Source organism: Arachis hypogaea, chromosome 16 (genome assembly GCF_003086295.3).
Source record: "Arachis hypogaea cultivar Tifrunner chromosome 16, arahy.Tifrunner.gnm2.J5K5, whole genome shotgun sequence".
Lineage (NCBI taxonomy): Eukaryota > Viridiplantae > Streptophyta > Magnoliopsida > Fabales > Fabaceae > Arachis > Arachis hypogaea.
In genome coordinates this window covers 138,508,088-138,527,786 of record NC_092051.1, presented here as the reverse complement: position 1 = coordinate 138,527,786, position 19,699 = coordinate 138,508,088, and the positions used below count along the sequence as shown (strand labels likewise).

Here is a 19,699-nt window from a genome sequence, read left to right as displayed (position 1 = left end):
CAAGATCGGATTCCTTCAAGGTTGTAGAGGCTGAATCTTTCTTTTTGGCATTTGAAAATATACTTGGCAGATATAAGAATCCTGGAATAGCTATGCTGTGGCCAACTTCACTCAACCCTTCAACTTCAACAGAGAAGGAGGAGCAAGAAGAGGTAGAAGTGGAGGAGGCTTTTAAAGAGGTGGCAGGTTTGGATTCACGAATCAAAGACCCCAATGTCAACTATGTGGTTGTTGTGGCCATGTGGTTTGGAACTGTTATCATCGATTTGATACATCTTTTCAACCAGATTTGGCTAATTTCTCTAATCAGCTTTAGATACTGTATGAAAATTCCCAGCCATCACTCCCATCTTCCACCTTTCATCAATCAAGAGCTTATATTTCTACACCATTATTATTTGGTGAAGCTTCTTGGCTCCTGGATTCAGGAGCCAGTCACCACATTATCCCAGACTCCAACAATTTACTCACTGTCTCTTCCACGAATCTTGATTCAGACCAACTTTATGTAGATAATGAGGCAGGTATACCAATCTCTTCAGGTTTTTCTGTTTTTTTTCCCTTCCACTAACATTTCTTATTATCTGAATGATCTTCTTCATGTTTCTCAAATTACGCAGAATCTATTAAGTGTTTTAAAATTTTTTTTTATAACACTACAAGAAAATGGAATATTTGTAACAAAAAAATTGTATCAAATTTAAAATTGTTACAAAAAAAAATAGTATTTTGTAATAATAATTTGTGATTGTTACAAAAGAATAATGTTTTGTAACAACATTACAAGTTGTTACAAAACATGATAATATTTTGTAACAATCTGTTTTATTTTGTTACAAATTATATTAGTTTTTGTAACGAGATGGTATTTTGTTACAAAATATTGTAATATTTTGTAACAAAAAAAAAGTCGTTGCAAAAATTTAAAATATTTTGTAACAAAATATTTTTTGTTTCAAAACCTTTAATTGTTTTATAACAAAAGATTAATTTGTCACAAAATTCAACATTGTTTGTAACAAGTTACTTAATTTGTCACAAAATATAAGTATATTTTATAACAAAAAAATTATTTTAAAATGTTAAACACTTTAAGAGTAAAAAAATTGTTTATATAATTTTTTTTAGAATAATTTAATTTTGTTTTAAAATTTAAAATATTTTACATATTGTTTATATTTGTTAATTTTTAAGAATTGTAAATATTAATTTTATATTCTTTTAAAAAATTAATATATAATTTTTATTAATAATAAAATTTTTAATGTTAACTAAAAATTAATTTGTGAAAGTTTAAAAAATTTAATTAAACTATAAATATAAAATCAATAATTAAATATAAAAGAAAAAAAACTAAGATACACAAATATAATTTAAGTAATTAAAATTTTTGTGTATTTTTTTATAATTAATTATTTCATATGATTTGAAATTAAAATTTAGTAATGAAAGCATTATATAATTTAATCTAAATAATTTTTATTATGAATAAATTATAATTTATTTTATTAAATTAAGCTCTAAAAAATTAATTTATTTGGAATGATTAAATTGATTTTTATAAATTCTTTAATTTTAAGTTAATTAATGTTTAGATATAATTTTTATTATAATTAGTTATTTTATATAAATTGAAATTAAAATTTTAATAATAAAAAATAATAAAAAATTATATCAATAATCTGAATAATTTATTTATTTATCTATAATTTTAAATTAGAAGTGTTGCTAATCTGATTTAAGGCTATTGCTGTTGCTGCGAGTTGGAACAAAGTTGAAGTCATGCTTAATTTTGTGGTTTTTGACTATCTAAGGTAGGGGATATTTTATTAAATTAAATATTTTAAACTTTGAATGCCTAAGAAGTTTACTGAATTATTGCAAATATATGAATGCTTGATCTATGATGGATTTTGGATGCAGAGTAAATGTGTGACTGGTTGCGTCTCTTGGTGGTTTTATGTGGTTTGAGATATTTGTTAAAAGAACGTGTATGTTGGTGTGAAAGTTTATTGAAAATGTATTGTGTGTTTGTAATTGTGAAAGCATGTTTTGTTCTTCGTTTGAAATATGTTTGAATGATGACTTTAAAGACGCTTGGTAATGCTGATTTTGGTTTTTAAGAACGATTTTGAGTTAAGATCGTGATTGTGACTGGATTGCTGGAAATTCTGGTTCTAATTTTTATGTCAGATGGTGGTTATTGAACTGTTTGTTTGATTAGGTTGTGATATATTGAATTAAGAGTTCTTGGGCAACTTTGGTTAGTCAAAAGAAAGTTAGAAATGTGGTTTTAGATGAATCCTAGGCTTGAATATAGGATTTGGTATGTGAGGTTGTTAGAAATACTTTGTGCAGAATTTTTGCAAAAATCTGCATAATATTGAGCTCGCCGTCACTGGAGGTAAGGTCATTTTGGCATATTTTCAAAAGTTTTGATCGCATGTGGGGCTTCTTCATTTTGTGCTTACAGGTAATAAATATTACGTTATGTATTTATGTTGTCACTCTCCCTCTACGTTAATTGTTTTTCCCTTTAATATAATGCAAAATAAGATCTACTTCTGAATAGCTAATATTTGATTAGGCAATGATTATTGTTGCATGGAATGGATCTGGGAATCCAAGTGCAAATTTTAATGGCGATGTCTTCAAGAAGGTGCTGAGTGTGTTTATAACAGCAGCCATATTGAAACTTGGACAAGGTAGGGGATAGCAAATTTTACCTGAAGATATACTACTGTCTAGTGTAATTCAATAGCTAATTCTATCATTGTTGCATGTGTTTCTGTAAAAATTGTAATCTACCTTGCTACTTTAACTGCTGTTTGGAACTATTTCTTCTGTCGCTATTAATGTCTAACATGCAAGAGTATCAATGGCCGGAGTCTTTCTAAACTTGTTTACTTTCAAGCTTTTTACATTATGAGGAGGTTGCTTATGGTTTTTCCTTTTTCTTTATCCTGGTTCTGTTTTTCACTTGGGCAGCTACTCTGGATGTGATTCTCAGTTGGAAAGAGAGAGAGGGAGAACTTGAAAAGAGAGAGCTCAGAGAGGGAGAACTTGAAAAGAGAGAGCTCACCACCATTTCTTCCTTCCTCTTTCCCCTGTTCTGCTTCTACATTCCTAGGTCATTTACTACATTTTTCTTTCAATTCTGTTAATTAAGTTCATTTAATTCTGTTAATTTTTCTTAGTTAGACTTAGTTAGATATGCATGTTGTAGTAGATTCTAGGTTGTTAGGTAGGCTGAACATAGTTTGTAGAGGAATTAGGTTTAGAAAAGTTTTGCTGTTTTAAATGTGTTTGGAATAAATTTTTATTAATTGTTTGTTGAATGATCATGAATGTTGTTTGAATTTTTGTGAATCTGTGATTGGATGATAATGATTTTCTTCTTTTCTGAATCGAATTGTGAACTGCTTCTGTTATGTGAATTTAGTTTGTGCAATGATGATGAAGAATTTAGATTGTGCACTCAAATTGTTTGTTGCTTATTTCATATGGATGAATATGTGAATTTTGTTTAATTGTTATTGTATTCATATGGATATTGATTTGATCGAGTGAATTTGAAAAATATGCTAAATTGCTGCTGAAATGCTACCGGAATTTGTTTAAATTTGTTTCACTATTAGTTTTTCATTTAAGTTAAATCTCCTCATATTTTTATGGATTTCAATTACACTGAAATTGAGAATTGAGACTTGTGAGTGCTCTAGTTGGTGGTCTTTTTAGGTGTGTGGCACTTATTAGAAGCTTCTCCATGACCATGAGAAAGGAACTGAATGAACATGATGGAGTTTGTAATTTGTAGCTTACATTTTGGAGATTTATAATTTCTTGTTTTTCTTGTCCTATATATCTATCTAGCTCATTAGGATTCTTCAATATGTCTTGTAAGGCCCACATCGGTTGGAGAGGGGAACGAAGCATGCCTTATAAGGGTGTGGATACCTCTCCCTAGCATGACGCGTTTTGACGAGTGAGTGTGGGGGGGCTTAGGCTATCATCCCTATCGTCAAGGGCAAAACCGTGAGGCCTTGTGTGCCAAAGCGGACAATATCGTGCTAACGGGTGGTCTGGACTGTTACAGATGGTATCAGAGCCAGAACCCGGATCGATGTGCCAGCGAGGGCGCTGGGCTCCCTTAGGGGGGTGGATTGTAAGGCCCACATCGGTTGGAGAGGGGAACGAAGCATGCCTTATAAGGGTGTGGATACCTCTCCCTAGCATGACGTGTTTTGACGAGTGAGTGTGGGGGGTTTAGGCTATCATCCCTATCGTCAGGGGCAAAATCGTGAGGCCTTGTGTGCCAAAGCGGACAATATCGTGCTAGCGGGTGGTCTTGGCTGTTACATGTCTTGTTAGTTTGTACTTTATAGTTTATATGTTGAAGATTTATAAAACAATCTTAGTTAAATGAAAGATATTTGAACTATCTATGTTATTATATATTATATAAATATTGACTTGCTGAGTAAATTAGTTAATATATTAATTAATTAAAAAACTAATATAATTTGGCAAATTATGTGTAATTTGTATTTAAAAAAATTATTACAAAATAAATAGTATTTTGTAACTAAAGAAAAAAAATGTTATAAAATCAAGTTACATTTTGTAACAAAATTTTATGATAGGAAAAAATATATTGTCACCAAAAATATTTTGAAGATCAAAAGTTGTTATTACTTTTGTAACGACTATTGATTTTTTGTATCAGAAAAATTTGTTACAAAATATCACTTTGAATTGTAACAGATCCGTTTTTTGTTACAAAAATTTTTTGTAATGGGACATACTGCAACAGCCTTTTTTTGTTACAAAATCCTTTTGTTTCAAAATTTTGATTTTTTGTAACAATTTTTTTTGTTACAAATATTACTTTTTCTTATTGTGTAACCATGTTTATTTTAAATTCTGGCATGATTTTTGTTTAATTCGTGACCAGCATACCAAGTGCTTACTCCTACAAGAAAATGTCAGGAATGGGATTTATACCTTAAATAACCTTAGGATCCCAAGATCTTTGAATACTAGTTCTGAAATTGTTTGTAATAATGCTAATGTTCAGCAACTTCAAACTAAATCTATTGTACTCAACATTATGTCTATTTCTGATTTTAGTAATTCACATGCATTAGAGTCATATTTAGATTCAGCCTTTAATTCTCCGGCTACTAAAAATAAAGATGTGCAATTATGACACAAGAAGTTAGGCTATAGTGTTATTCAGACTGTTTTTACTGTTCTTAATCAAATTTATAATTTTTCTGGTTCTGCTGCTAAATTTCAACATGTATGTGAAATTTTCTCTATGATAAAGATGCATCGCTTACATTTTTTTTGTCTCTGAAACTTGCTATACACAACTCTTACAACTTGTTTTTATAGATATTTGGGGATCCGTCCTCATGAACTTTAGAAATAGATTTTGATACTATATATGTTTTGTTGATACATATACAAAATATACTTGTCTTTATTTGCTAACTAACAAATCACAAGCATTCGTTGTATTTCATAATTATAAAACCTTTTATGGAGAAGCAAAGTGGTCTCAAAATCAAACCAATACAATCGGATTAAGGTATGGAACTTCTTTCAAAATATTTTACTTTATTCTTGGCATCAGAAGATATTTTACACAGACAGTCTTGTGGTTATACACATTATCAACAAAAAAATGTAGAAAAAAAAGCATAGGCACATCACAGAGATGGGCTTATCTTTACTTATCACAGCTTTCTTGTCCATGAATTTTGGGGAGGATGTCTTTTATTAGTGCAGCTTATATCATCAATAGACTCCTTACGAAGGTGTTGCAAGATAAAAATCCTTATGAGATGCTATTTAATCAAAAACCGAACTATAATTTCTTTAAAATTTTTTGTTGTGCCTGTTACCCTTTCCTAAGACCATATAATGAGGTAAAGTTTGCATATAAATCAGAATAATGCTTATTTTTAGGGTATGATGCTAATCACAAAGGCTATAGATGTATGACAAAAAATGGCAAAGTGTACTTAGCAAGACGTGTTAATTTTATTGAATCTGTATTTTCTTATAGTATTATGTTTTCTAAGTCTAAATCTTCTTCTAAAAATTCTGAATCTGTAGCATTGGTTAAGAATCCTATTTTTTATATCACTCTACCTATTAATACAATCCCTTCTCTCTTTCCTCTTTAACTAATACATCATCTCATCAATCTTTTGGTCAACCCCCTCGTTTAGAACAACCTAATAATTGTCCATCCACTTCTACATCTACATCAAACACTTTATCCAACAACATAACTCCACATTTAGCATCTAGTATACCAGATTCATCTATACTAATTGGAGACATTAACATTGTCTTACCTCCTATCTCTCTGACTCCAGCCCCACCTAGTAACACTCATGCCATGGTAACTAAATTAAAATCTGAAATCACTAAACCAAAAACTTTAGCTATCACAATTACTTTCAAATTTACAACCATTGATTTGATACACAATATTTCTAAGACTATAGCTCAAGTTCTAGCCTCTCCACACTGGAAAACAAGCCATAGACATTGAGTTTTAAGTACTTATGAATTGCGAAGTGTCAAATGTGGACTCTCAAAGAACCACTCCCAAAATAGGTTTTTGCTATTAAAAGGAATCAATTTGAAAATATTCTAAGATACAAAGCTAGGCTAGTCGGTAAGGACTTTCATCAAACAGAGGGAATAAATTATGAGCAGGTTTATAGCCGAGTTGTGAGACCTAGTATAGTTTGAATTATTTTTAGTATTGCTGTCTCTTTAGGTTGGCCTTTACGACAATTTAATTTTAATAATGCATTTCTCAATGGCAAATGGTAAACTAAAAGAAACTGTCTATATGACCTAACTACCAGGTTACTCTCATTTAAATACATCCTTAGTTTACTGTTTAAATAAGGCTCTTTATGGTCTGAAGCAAGCTCCACGAGCTTGGTTCAATGCTTTGGCCAAAACTTTAGCCAAATTTGGATTTAAGAATGCCAAATCTGATATTTCTTTATTTATTAAATATACTTCCTCTTCTGTTGTTTACTTAATTGTGTATGTTGATGATATTATTGTAACTGGTAATAATATGAATGAAATTAATACTCTCATATCTGATCTTAATAAAAAATTTTCTTTGAAAGATTTGGAACAATTCAGCTTTTTCTTGGACCTGGAAGCAAATTATTTTTCACAAAAGAATTTGTTAATTACTCAATCTAAATATACATAAGAGTTATTAAAAACATCAGTTATGGAGGACTCAAGTCCTATGCCTACTCCTATAATATCTAGTCTTAAGATGTCTGTCAATAATTCAGAATTCTTTGACAATCCAAAACTTTATAGGTCTATAGTACTTGACTTACAATATTTAATTCTTACTAGACCAAATTTATCATACTCGGTTAATAAAGTATCTCAATATATGCACCAACCCACACTACATCATTGGAATTGTGTGAAAAGAATTTTGAGATATCTGAGAGAAACTTTGAATCATGGCTTATTCTTCACAAAATCTACTAATTTTTGCCTACTTTTCTTTGCCGATTCTAATTGGGGTGGTGACTTAGATGACAAAAAATTCATTAAAGGCTTTTGTATGTATTTTGACAACAATCTAGTCTCATGGAAGAGTAATAAACAAACCAAACTCAATAGGAACAGTACTGAGGCAGAATACAGATCTATAGCTGCTGCACAAATCAAAATTATGTCTCTTCAACAGTTGCTCAGGGAGCTGCACATTCCTCAAAAAAATTCACCTACTATCTACTGTGATAACCAGTCCACTTGCCTTTTAGCTGCTAATCCTATCCTTTATAGCAGGTGCAAGCACTTAGAGCTAGACTTACACTTTATTAGGGATCTAGTCAATCGCAGAAAATTTTTTGTCGTGCGTATACCTTCAACAGATTAAATCGCAGATACTTTAACTAAACTTCTCTCCTTGCCAGTTCAAAAATTTAGAACCAAATTGAGAATACATGACAGATCAAGTACCTCAGTTTGAGAGGGGTGTTAGAATATTAATTAGAGAGTAGAGTACTCTTTTTAATATAACTAGAACTGACTTTTGTATATGTTATATATGTATCATAACTTTGCTTTTTAAAAAACAAAATATGATATCATTCTCTAATATTCAATCTATCAAGTCTATCTTTTTCTTTCTTTCTCTGAATTGTTCATCTGCGTACTTTCTTGTTATGCTATCTATTCAATCTTATTACTCAAGATTCTATTAGTTATTTATTTTTTGTTTTCTGTTTAATTTATATATATATATATATATATATATAAATTTAAATATGTAATGTTACTTACAATTTCATTTAAAAAAGTTATAGAAATTGCTAGTAGTGAGGATTTGAGTAGTAAACACTACAAGAACATTTACAGTTAGTCGATTAATTATCGATATAGCTTCAGCATTACTAATCACTTCTACTAAAAACTTGCATAAAACTTTATTATAAGCTCCTATATATAGTAATATTGTTTGTAAGAATATATCTTGGGGGGAAATAACGTAAAACTAAAAAGAGAAAATTACTTATCTTGCTAGAATGATCAAAGAAGTCGCATCATTCTTATAAATTAAATTATCACAAATTTTTCTGCCTCCCAACATAATCATTTACGAACTCTACTATTCGCATGATAGAAATTTTAAAAATTTTAGTCAACTCTCCAAAACATTATAAATCTTATAATTTTAAGTTCCTCCAAAGTATAGGGCTTTTATTAGTTTTTAATTTGATTAACATCTTTATTTTAGTAATTCTTGTAATAATATTACAATATGTAATAATTTCAACAAATTATTTTGATAAATAATTAAACAGTAAGGTATCAGAATATATTAGAATCAATTAGTATTCATTAGAATTATTTAATATATCTAAATATTTATTATAAAATATTACATCTTTATTATTATAATTCTCTTAGTACTTATAAATATACTTTTATATTGTATCATTCTATACAACTTGAATACACACACTCAATTATACACAAATCCTTTCTCCAATTTAGTTTTTTATTTCTAACAGAGTATTAGAGCCATAGTATCCTCCTTGAAGATGATAGTTTATTTTTCTTCTGGTAAAATCACCGTATTTTTCATATTTTTCTTCCGTGCCATTTTTTTCTTTTTCTTTTGTCAATGCTTTGATGTTTTTCTGACCTCACCGATTAGCTCATCCACTATTTACTTATTCTCATAGAAAAATCATATATTTTTCGTCACCTTCCGATAGTTTGTCATCTCTTTACACTTTGTCACTTTTTCAGCAGTTTTTCAGTAGTTGGCCACTCTTCCAGCAGTTCCATATTTTTTTGTGGCAGTTTCGTCTACGTTTCTTTATGACAGTTCCGTTTGCGCTTTCCTTATGACAGTTTCGTCTGCGCTTCCTTTAGTTCCGTCTGCGCTTCCTTCAGACAGCGGCAATTCCGTCTTCGCTTCCTTCAAATAGCGGCAGTTCTATCTGCACTTTCTTTCAGCAGTTCCATCTGCACCCATTCTATTATTTTATACATTTTTTATTTCGTTATTTTAAATAAGTTTCAAACTCAAGTTATAACTTGAGTTTGAGGAGGGATGTCAGAATATATTTAGATCAATTAGTATTTATTAGAATTATTTAGTATATCTGAATATTTATTATAAAATATTACGTCTTTATTATTACGATTCTCTTAGTATCTATAAATACTTTTTTATATTGTATCGGTCTAAATAATTTAAATACACACTCAATTATACACAAATTCTTTCTCTAATTTAATCTCTTGTTACTAACACAAGGTAATCTAAAAGCTTCTCAATCTTAGCTGCTTCTCTTTATTTACAGTATTCTTAAAATATGTCTGTAAGACAAATATTACTGTTAGTAAGACCGTAAAATAAATAGTAAATAGTTTAATTACGTGTTGGATAAAGAATTGAAGGGGAAAAAAAACTCACGTGGAAGAAATTCGTGAATTCCCAATGTGATGCATTTTTGTTGGTTTACTCATTTCGAAACCAATAAAAAGTGAGAGCGTATTAAGCTACTAACTACTTGAGATTTAGAGTGTTTGACTAAAGTGAAAGAAACACATATAATGGCGTTGGTGTGAAGCTGAGTGGCCAGATATTATTATTTGTTCAAACTTGTACGCTTTGTGTCAGGATTTTCAAAATGTTAGGTTCAGCAGTTCAGGTGCGATTTTCCGTTTGGATTATTTGCCGAAGATAGTAAAGTTTGGCGATACATGAGGAATTGAGGATCTAATACCATAGAGTAACTGCATACTTTGTCTTAATGATTAATTATTTTATAGTTGTCTAATAATTCGATACTTTTTTTGGGAGGTGTACTGGGCAACCACCAAAAGAACGACTATGTTATGTTAATATTAAAATTAATTATTAAAATTAATTATCAGTATAAAATACATATTAAAATTTAAATATACATTAAAAATAAATTAAACTATATATATTTATAAATAAATATATTAGTGACTGATTTTAGTAGTTAATTTTAATATACTATTAATATTTTTGCCAAACGAATTGGTTAATTGGACTCTGCCAAGATTTTTGTTTTCTCTCTCAAGTTTGATGTAAATTTTAGTTAGGTTCAATTTAAAAGTTACGAGTAATGTTATTTTTTTTTAAAAAATTGGAGAAAGAAGTATCTGCCATCTATTGAATAAATAACCATTTGTACCCATGACAGATGAAAACGCTGACATTTATACTCATAATATCCTGAAACTAAAGTTATACCCATAATAGATGCTTTCAGTGTGACAAAAATGTCCTAACTTGAATCTGAGCTTGGTTCGTGGGAATCCGATCCTACGTGGTACTCCCTACCTTATCTTCAACCCCTCTCTCTCTTACTCACACTCTTAAACCCCTCTTTGCTCGAATTGCCCAAAGTCCCGGGACATAAACTTGGAAGAATCTAAGAGCCTCACCTCTCGGACAGAGTGAAGAAAGCCCATGGAGCTCGAGACCTCTCACCTCTCGGACAGAGTGAAGAAAGCCCATGGAGCTCGAGACCTCTAAGCTGGTGGAGGTAACAACCCATTGTAATGCTATAGACATGGCTAAAGCTCTTGAATTCTATCTACTTTCTTGTTAGACCAATTCCTATACTTTTCTAGTTCTTATAATCCTTCGGAGTAAAAAACTCAAGGCAAAGAATTCAAAGAGTACCCTACCTTATCTTCAACCCCTCTCTCTCTTACTCATACTCTTAAACCCCTCTTTGCTCGAATTGACCCAAAGTCCCGGGACATAAACTTGGAAGAATCTAAGAGCCTCACCTCTCGGACAGAGTGAAGAAAGCCCATGGAGCTCGAGACCTCTAAGCTGGTGGAGGTAACAACCCATTGTAATGCCATAGACATGGCTAAAGCTCTTGAATTCTATCTACCTTCTCGTTAGACCAATTCCTATACTTTTCTAGTTCTTATAATCTTTCGGAGTAAAAAACTCAAGGCAAAGAATTCAAAGAGACTTGCTTTTATCCAAAAATGGAAGTCCTTATTCTCAAAAAATCAACTAGTTCTACCAAAACAATCTGTGATTGAAACAAAAATAAGAACCATATTCAGTATTTCACACAACCATTCTCATAAGAGAACTCATAAACGAGAGAATCCAAATCCAAAAACCAAAAACAGAATCTTTGCAATAAAGGGTATCAATATATAGTATTAGTTCACAGATAAAGCATGAGTTCTCTCATTCATTCCAGCACCATCGGCGTCAACCTCTCCTCCTTCGATGCTGATGTCGTCAACCAGAGCCTCATCGAGGAGACCAATCGCATTCTCGCTGAAATCCGCTCCGACTCCGATCCCGACGACAACGACACCCCTTTTAGTCCCAACGCCACCGCAGCCTTCTCCCTAGGCCCCAAGATCTCCGATTGGGATCAACAATGCCAACAATGGCTCTAGCAAAACTCTGAATACCCTAATTTCGTGAGAGGTAAAGCTCGAATCTTGCTCCTCACTGGTTCACCTCCAAAACCCTGTGACAACCATCTTTGGATTCTCCATTCCGCCGTAAGGGAAACTCGGCGACAGCACCAAAAGATCAAACCTTTCCTAGTTCAAGTTTAATGAGGCGAGGGCAGCGGCGTTGTCATCATGCAGTTTGCAACCATGACTGCGGAGAGCTCCGAAGGGATGCTGAGGATGGCAGAGTAACAAATTGTTCAGACAGAAATGTTGTGGGAGGGAAAGATAGAGCACGCATGGATGGCTTGGCACTGAGTGTAGACGTAAGGGTGGGTTTTTATTGCAGATTTGTGGAGGAAAGAGCCGTTGGAGTGTGGAAGAGGAAGGGGAGGTGGAGAAGGTGAGGATGAAGGAAGAGTGGTTAGAAAGCATGAGAGTGATGAGGGTGTCCTTGATGGAGTCAGAGGTGGTGGGGAGGGAGAAGAGGATGGCTTCATCGGCGTGAAGGGCGGAGTGGATGGTGAGGGAGCAAGTGTTGAGGAAGAAGGGGTCAGAATGGGGTTTGGAGAGAGAGAGAGAGAGAGAGAGAGAGAGAGAGAGAGAGAGAGAGAGAGAGTGAGAGAGAGGGGTTGAAGATAAGGTAGGGAGTGCCACGTAGGATCGGATTCCCACGAACCAAGCTCAGATCCAAGTCAGGGCACTTTTGTCACACGGAAGACATCTATCATGGGTATAACTTTAGTTTCAAGCTATCCTGGGTACAAATGTCAGTGTTTTCATCTGTCATGGGTACAAATGGTCATTTATTCGCCATCTATTATTAGGAGTGATACTTATTTCATAGCAAACATAGATTTTAACTAGTTTTATTATGTACAATAAGACAATTTTGAGGCTCAAGAATTTGAATATGGTTTGCAAGGTGGTGTTTTGGTTGTTTATGGAGGAAAAATGTGTTTTACGTCTAGGTGGATGTCTGTGGTCCAAGGCCAACACGCAGGGGGCGTGGTGCATGCTACACGTGGAGGGCGTGAAGATGACATGGCAGCATATGGTTGGACGAAGAGAGAATCACGTAGGGGGCATGATGACGTCAGCACGCTGGGGGCGTGATGACGTGGCTGAAGATGGTTGGCTGGCTGAGCAGCACGTGGGGGGCGTGCTGACGTGTATGTATCACGTGGGGGGCGTGATGAGTTAGCACGCGGGGGGCGTTTTGACACGTGGCAAGCTGTGATTGGCTGAGACAATCAGCACGTGGGGGTGTGGTGAAAGCTCTCCTCTATATAAGGCAGTGCTCGAGTTCATTTTTCATTCTGAGTAAGAGTGTATGAGTGTTCTTTGGGTGTGTTTGAAGCGTAATGGAGGGTACCGCAAACTTGGTGGTGTATCGCGACGGTGAGATAATACGTAATACTCATGAGGGAGTGAGGTTTGTGTGCCAGAATCCGTTTTCGTTTGTGGTTCCATGCACCATGACGTTAATGGAGCTTTAAAATGGTCTCTGTCAAAGCATGGAGAACAGTACATTAATGAGAGTGAGCAGAATTTTGTACCGGAATCTGGTTGTAGTTTTTGGTGGTCTAATACAGTTTGATACCATGTCAATCACAGACGAAGTGAGTATGCAGAATATGTTTCAATTTCACCGACAGACTCAGATGCGACAGCCACAGATTGAGCTGTATGTTGAGTTTGAAACCGTAGAGGCGGAAGGGACTCAAAATGATTTAGAGGTGGTGGATGATAGAGCTGCAGTGTACGAGGGAATGAATAGTGACAGTGAAGAGGACTTCGAAGCCACTTATGAAGCCGGAGACGAAGATGAGGATGGTGATGTGGGAGTTGAGACAGCAGCGGAGAATGTAGTGGTTCATCCCTCGATCAGTCAACCGATGAACGTGTCACCTTTTATGCGTGAGGTGGATCTCGACGCCATGCATGCACCGGAGTTTCCGGAATATTCAAACATAGGTACGTGATGACTAAATAATACGTTGTTGTTAATTTATGCATTGGATTGATTAGTAAACGATGATTTCTACTTTCTGTAGGCGTTGCTAATCCTGAGGACGGAGAGTTTCGGATTGGAATGGAATACAGTTCTAGAAAGACGGTCGTGGCAGCAATTAGAAGTTACACTATCGCTAGAGGAGTTGACTACGACGTGTATGAGTCTGAGCCACAGACGTTCTATGCAAAATGTAAGATGTATGGGCGTGGGTGCGACTGGCTTATCCGAGCCAGCTTGATAAGGAAAAAAGGTTGTTAGGAGATACGCAGATACAACGGTAGGCACACGTGCTCAATGGGAGTGATTTCACAGGATCATTCGAAGTTGGACTCGGATACAGTTGCTGAGGCTATAATGCCGTTGGTCGAGACTGACCTGTCCATCAAGGTGAAATCTATAATAGCCGAAGTCCAGTCAAGGTTCAACTATACCATCAGTTATCGAAAGGCTTGGTTGGCAAAGCAAAAGTCCATAGCGAAGGTTTTCGGTGATTGGGAGGAGAGTTACCAAGCCTTGCCATGGTGGCTCTCGATTATGGTTCAGAAGATGCCTGGGTCAGTTGTCCAAATAGAAACACGGTCACTGTACAATGGGAATGAGGATGCGCAAAGAGTAAAAATACTTCATCGCGTATTCTGGAGTTTCAATCCATGCATTCGGGCATTTAGGCATTGTAAGCCCCTAGTTCAGGTTGATGGCACACACCTATATGGCAAGTACAAAGGTACACTTCTGGTCGCTGTTGCACAAGACGGGAACCAGAATATTGTGCCTATCGCTTTTGCCTTGGTGGAAGGGGAGACAGCCGATGCGTGGCACTTCTTTTTCAGGAATCTGCGAATGCATGTTGTCAGAAAAGACGGTGTGGGAATGATCTCAGACCGGCATAAGTCAATTTGGGCAGCAGTAAATTGTTCCGGAGGTGACTGGCAACCTCCAAGAGCATGGTGGATGTTTTGTATAAGGCACATCGGCAGCAACTTTGTACGAGCATTCAAAGTCCCTCACTTGCAAAAGCTTGTGGTCAACATCGGGTATTCAAGAACGGTGGAGGAGTATAACATCAACTATAAGAGGTTGGAAGAGCGAGGCGAGGCATATGCCAGGTGGTGCGACGACATTGGACTTAGACATTGGGTATTGGCGTTTGAAGAGGGACATCGATGGGGCCATATGACGACGAACCTTGTCGAATGCATTAACTCAGTGTTGAAGGGTGCCCGTAATCTACCTGTGTTGGCACTAGTCCGAGCAACATATTATCGGTTAAATGAACTTTTTACGCGGAAGAGTGACGAGAGTCACGAACGCAAGCGTGCTGGATTTACCTATTCCGTATTCGCACAACAGCGGATTGAGGCAAATATGCATCAGGCTGGGAATATAGTTGTGCACCGTTTTGACAGACGGAATGAGGTATTTGAGGTGTGCGAAATGACTAGCGGAAAGGTGTCAGTCGTTGATCTTGCGCGACGGAGGTGTGACTGTGGGCACTTTCAGGTGGAAAGAATACCATGTCGCCATGTTATTGCTTACTGTGCTGACCAGCGTCTCGATTGGCAGCTGTATGTGCATGATGTGTACAAGATGACAGAGGTTCGTAAGGTATATAGATTTGAGTTCACACCGTTAGGTGATGCCGAGACATGGCCTTCATATGAGGGACCCACATTGGTCGCTAATCCCGCCCTGAGGCGAACGTCAAAGGGTCGCCCGAAATTGACCAGATACTTGAATGAAATAGACTCACGCGACATGCGTGATCCTCAGATATGTCGTCTCTGTGGTGTTCAGGGTCATAGTCGGAGTCGATGTCCTCAGCGTGCTGGACCGAGTGGTGCGGGGTTTAGGGTTTTATTTTCATCGTGTTTGTATCTCTAAATTTGTAATTTTTCTGTTGAGTTTTTTTTTTCTTAGTCGTGTTTGTATTTTCAAATATCCATTAATGTTTAACACCAAGTTAAGAGGGCCATCCATCTCCTTCGTATCATATCGTGATGCACGGCATAGTGCTCTGTAAAGATGTGCAAGACATGCTGACCCCCAACTATAAGTATGGATCCGATCGAAATCACGAAGCAACGGTAGATACTTCGCGTGGGCGTATGCGGTCGACTTATCTGTGAATAGGGTCGACCCTAACACACAGAAAATCTGACATCTGACGTATATCCTTATAGACTCTTCAGTGTCCAATGGCTCCGCATCTCTGATACGTCAAACCCAACCAAGCTTTATATAAGATTTCGAATTACCACTGAGTACTGGTTCACGTCCGAATACTGCCATGCTCTGACTTTGAACGAAGTTACTACTACTGTCAGTCCATCCACTCACAGGTTCTCCATCGATAGGTAAGCCAAATATATGTGCGACATCTTCCAATGTCACTGTAACCTCACCCACCGGCAACACAAAAATGTGAGTCTCCGGCCTCCACCTTTCAACCAGAGCAGCTAATAAGGGGTGAAATCCTTTTATCACCCCAATCCTCGAAATGTGGTAGAATCCCGTGGCACGTAAGTAGTTTTCCACCATCGGGTTCCACGTCTGTGGCGAATTCAGTTTACGCACCAACAAATTCCTGTTAGGCTGCATTAACAAAAATATATTTGTTAGATAAATTATAAATATAAATTTATTAATAAACAAATATTAACATATTTATTTATTTTAATATTTTATTTATTAAAATCATTAACGTGGTAATATTTACTATTTAAAAAGTTTATGCATATATTTATTAGTATACAAAGCGTTTAAATAGATATACGTATATATTATTATTATTATTATTATTATTATTATTATTAAATTAATATAAATGAATGACCCAGGCGATATTTTTTTCTTCGTGCGTAAAAAATATATATTTTTCTAATATTTAATAACAATGCATATCTAATATTTATTTATTTATTTATTATTCTAACATTTATTTATTAAAATTTTGAATATTATGCAACGTACTAATTTATTTACAGATTATATATTTATTTTACTATATTATTTTTATATTTTATGGTAGAAAAAATATATTTTATTATAGTATTTTTATAACATAACATTAATATAAAATTAACAGAAAAATAAAATTATATTCTAATATGTTAAATAACAAAAAAAAATAACAGAAATTTAACACACAATAAAAATATAAATTACCAACTTACATAAATTGGATGATCCAAATAATTTATAATATGTTCCTCTGGAGCACAATAATTACGAACCATTTTTTAAAATAAATACAAACTATTTTTTTTTCTCCTATTTCCCAATCTTTCTCTTTTTTCTACGGCAACCTCCTTCCCCTCTTTGTTGATCCGGAAATCACTTTGGTAGTGAAACACACTTCTTTCTTTTACTCTCTCTAACACCTCTACTCTCCCTATCACAACACACTACTACTGCTTGTATAAATGACCAGAGAAAGGCTGTGAGGCTCTTTATAAAGAGCTTGCTTGCTATTTATCGGGGAGAAAGACTGTTCCCTGCATGGCAGCAGTCAACACGCCTCCTCCTCTCCCCCCTGGTGGTACAGAGCATTGGAACTCCGCGACGCCACGCCCGCCACGCCCTCCACGCCCCCCTCCCCCCGCCCCCGGTGGTGCTTGGCTCCCTCTATCGCCCGGTAAATCACCCCACTCCTCCATAACCTGCAAAAATACCAACACATTTTTCATAACAAAAATAATTTTTGCAATTTTGATAGTAAAAAGTTTAAATATCATTTTAGAAGTTAATTCTTATTTTCAATTATCAATATACCAAAAAAACATATTTCACAAAACTTTTTTGGGTTTATATTTTTCATTTCATAAATTTTTAAAATAAAAACAAGTGTCACCAAAAGGTGCTGGCCACTGGCCCAACTAGGCATACTATGTTTTTGCACTTACCCAGTGTTAATTGATCTCAACTGATATATCAGTAATTACATAGAATAAAATAAGAATTTAATTTTGATGCATTCTCAGTATAAAATAATTTTATATTTATATATATTTAATTATATAATATATATCAATAAAAATAATTATTTTTATATTAACTACGTAAATATTCATAAAAAAATAAATGTGATTGCACGACTGTGTTAGTGCATCAAAATTAAACTTTAAAATAAAACCAATATAAATTTAACTAAATTTTATACTGTTCAACAATTTTTTTTCATGAGTGTAACTTTTTTTTGAAAAATATTAGAGAACTATTAAAATTTATTGTTTTTGGTCATCATTTAGCCATCAACTCAATTCCTTTAGTCTAATTCTATTAGTCCGTTAAAGTAGTAATCTAACAACCTATTTTGTTCCATATTTTTAAATACTAATAGATAAATAATAGCCAAAAATAATAAATTTTGATGATCCTTTAACCTTCTTTTTTCTTTTATAAAACCTATCGTTAGATTAGTAACTTATATACTGTAAATATCATCTATAAAATTTTATTTTATATCAATCCAAAATCATTTTTATACTTTTGACTCTCATCGTAGCCAATATTTTTTTGTTAAATAATACATATAGCCCACGCTGATAGAAGAGATGTATGTAATGAGTTTGGAAAATTCAAAATTAAATTAATGATGATCAAATATTATTAAAATAATTAATCACAAAATTTTTAATTTGATCTTCATAGTTACAATTGCTAAATTAATAATTTTGTTGTATAGATTTGTGTTGGGCCGAAAAGAAAAAAAAATAACAAGCCAAATGAGATGCTAATTTTCAGCCTTGGTGTTAAATTGTTGTGATTATGGTGGCTGAAATAAAGTTTTGTTAATTGGGCCAATATCTTGGTAAACAAGCCCAGTAAAATCAGCCTTGTGCAAGAAAATATTTATAATATATGGCTAAATTATTATTACACAAGGTGGGCCAAAATTGATTACTGTTAGCCCAAAATCCTCTTTAAAGAGATCTACTAGCTTGGTCCAAATTGAAAAAATGAGAAAGAGGGAAACATGCATGCTTCCACGGATACCACCTCTTTCATTTGGTGGAATTCAAATTTTATCAAGTGGAGTTAATGCAGACATTGGAAATAGGAAAGAGAAAGTGAAAAAGTGATTTGATTGTCTTAAGTGTGTTACACGTTTCTAGGCATGGGTATCCAGAAATTTAATTCACTTCATTTCTCTCTCTTAATTCAACTAAAAGCATTTCAATTTCTCTCTTCTCTCTCTTCTTTCTTCAAGCTTTCGGTCATTTCACAGAAGAAATATGGAAGCTAAAGCAAGCTATCAGAAAGAAGAAGAAGCTAGTGGCAAGACCATTACAATGATGGCAAAAAAAAGAAAACTAAAAGTATGCTGTGGCTAAGATTCTCATCACTTATGGTAAGATTTGGTGAAGAGATCTTGACTTTTCTATACCCAAAAATGGAAAAGAAGATCTCGGTCAGAAAAGAAGATCCTTGGAGAGATGGCTTGACTCTGACTCTGCTCAACCACCACAGGAGGTAGCTACAGTGGATACGTGATGGAAGAGGCAGAGATTGGAGCAGATGAAGCTATCATCATCAAGCATGCATCAAGGGCTAGAAATCTATCTTGGAGAGCAAGGCAAGGATGGAGGGCTCGGATTGATGAAGATTGGTGACCAAGGAAGGACTAGAGGTAATTGCATGTTGGGTTTTGCATTGGTTATCTCTTCTCTCTCTGGCCGAACCGGTTCTGGT

At 34.4% G+C, this 19,699-nt stretch overlaps 1 protein-coding gene and 1 long non-coding RNA gene across 2 annotated transcripts; both read left to right on the top strand.

Annotated features, from left to right (window-relative positions):
• The first annotated feature begins 2,396 nt into the window (after window positions 1-2,396).
• Window positions 2,397-3,081, top strand: LOC112757678 (uncharacterized). The gene is made up of 3 exons (XR_011873691.1): window positions 2,397-2,473; window positions 2,588-2,705; window positions 2,989-3,081. It is a non-coding gene; the product is annotated as an uncharacterized lncRNA (long non-coding RNA).
• Window positions 3,082-14,302: 11,221 nt separating this feature from the next.
• Window positions 14,303-15,889, top strand: LOC112757677 (uncharacterized). Its single transcript, XM_025806232.1, has one exon. The coding sequence runs from the start codon at window positions 14,303-14,305 to the stop codon at window positions 15,887-15,889; it is 1,587 nt and encodes a 528-aa protein (XP_025662017.1).
• The last annotated feature ends 3,810 nt before the right edge of the window (window positions 15,890-19,699 follow it).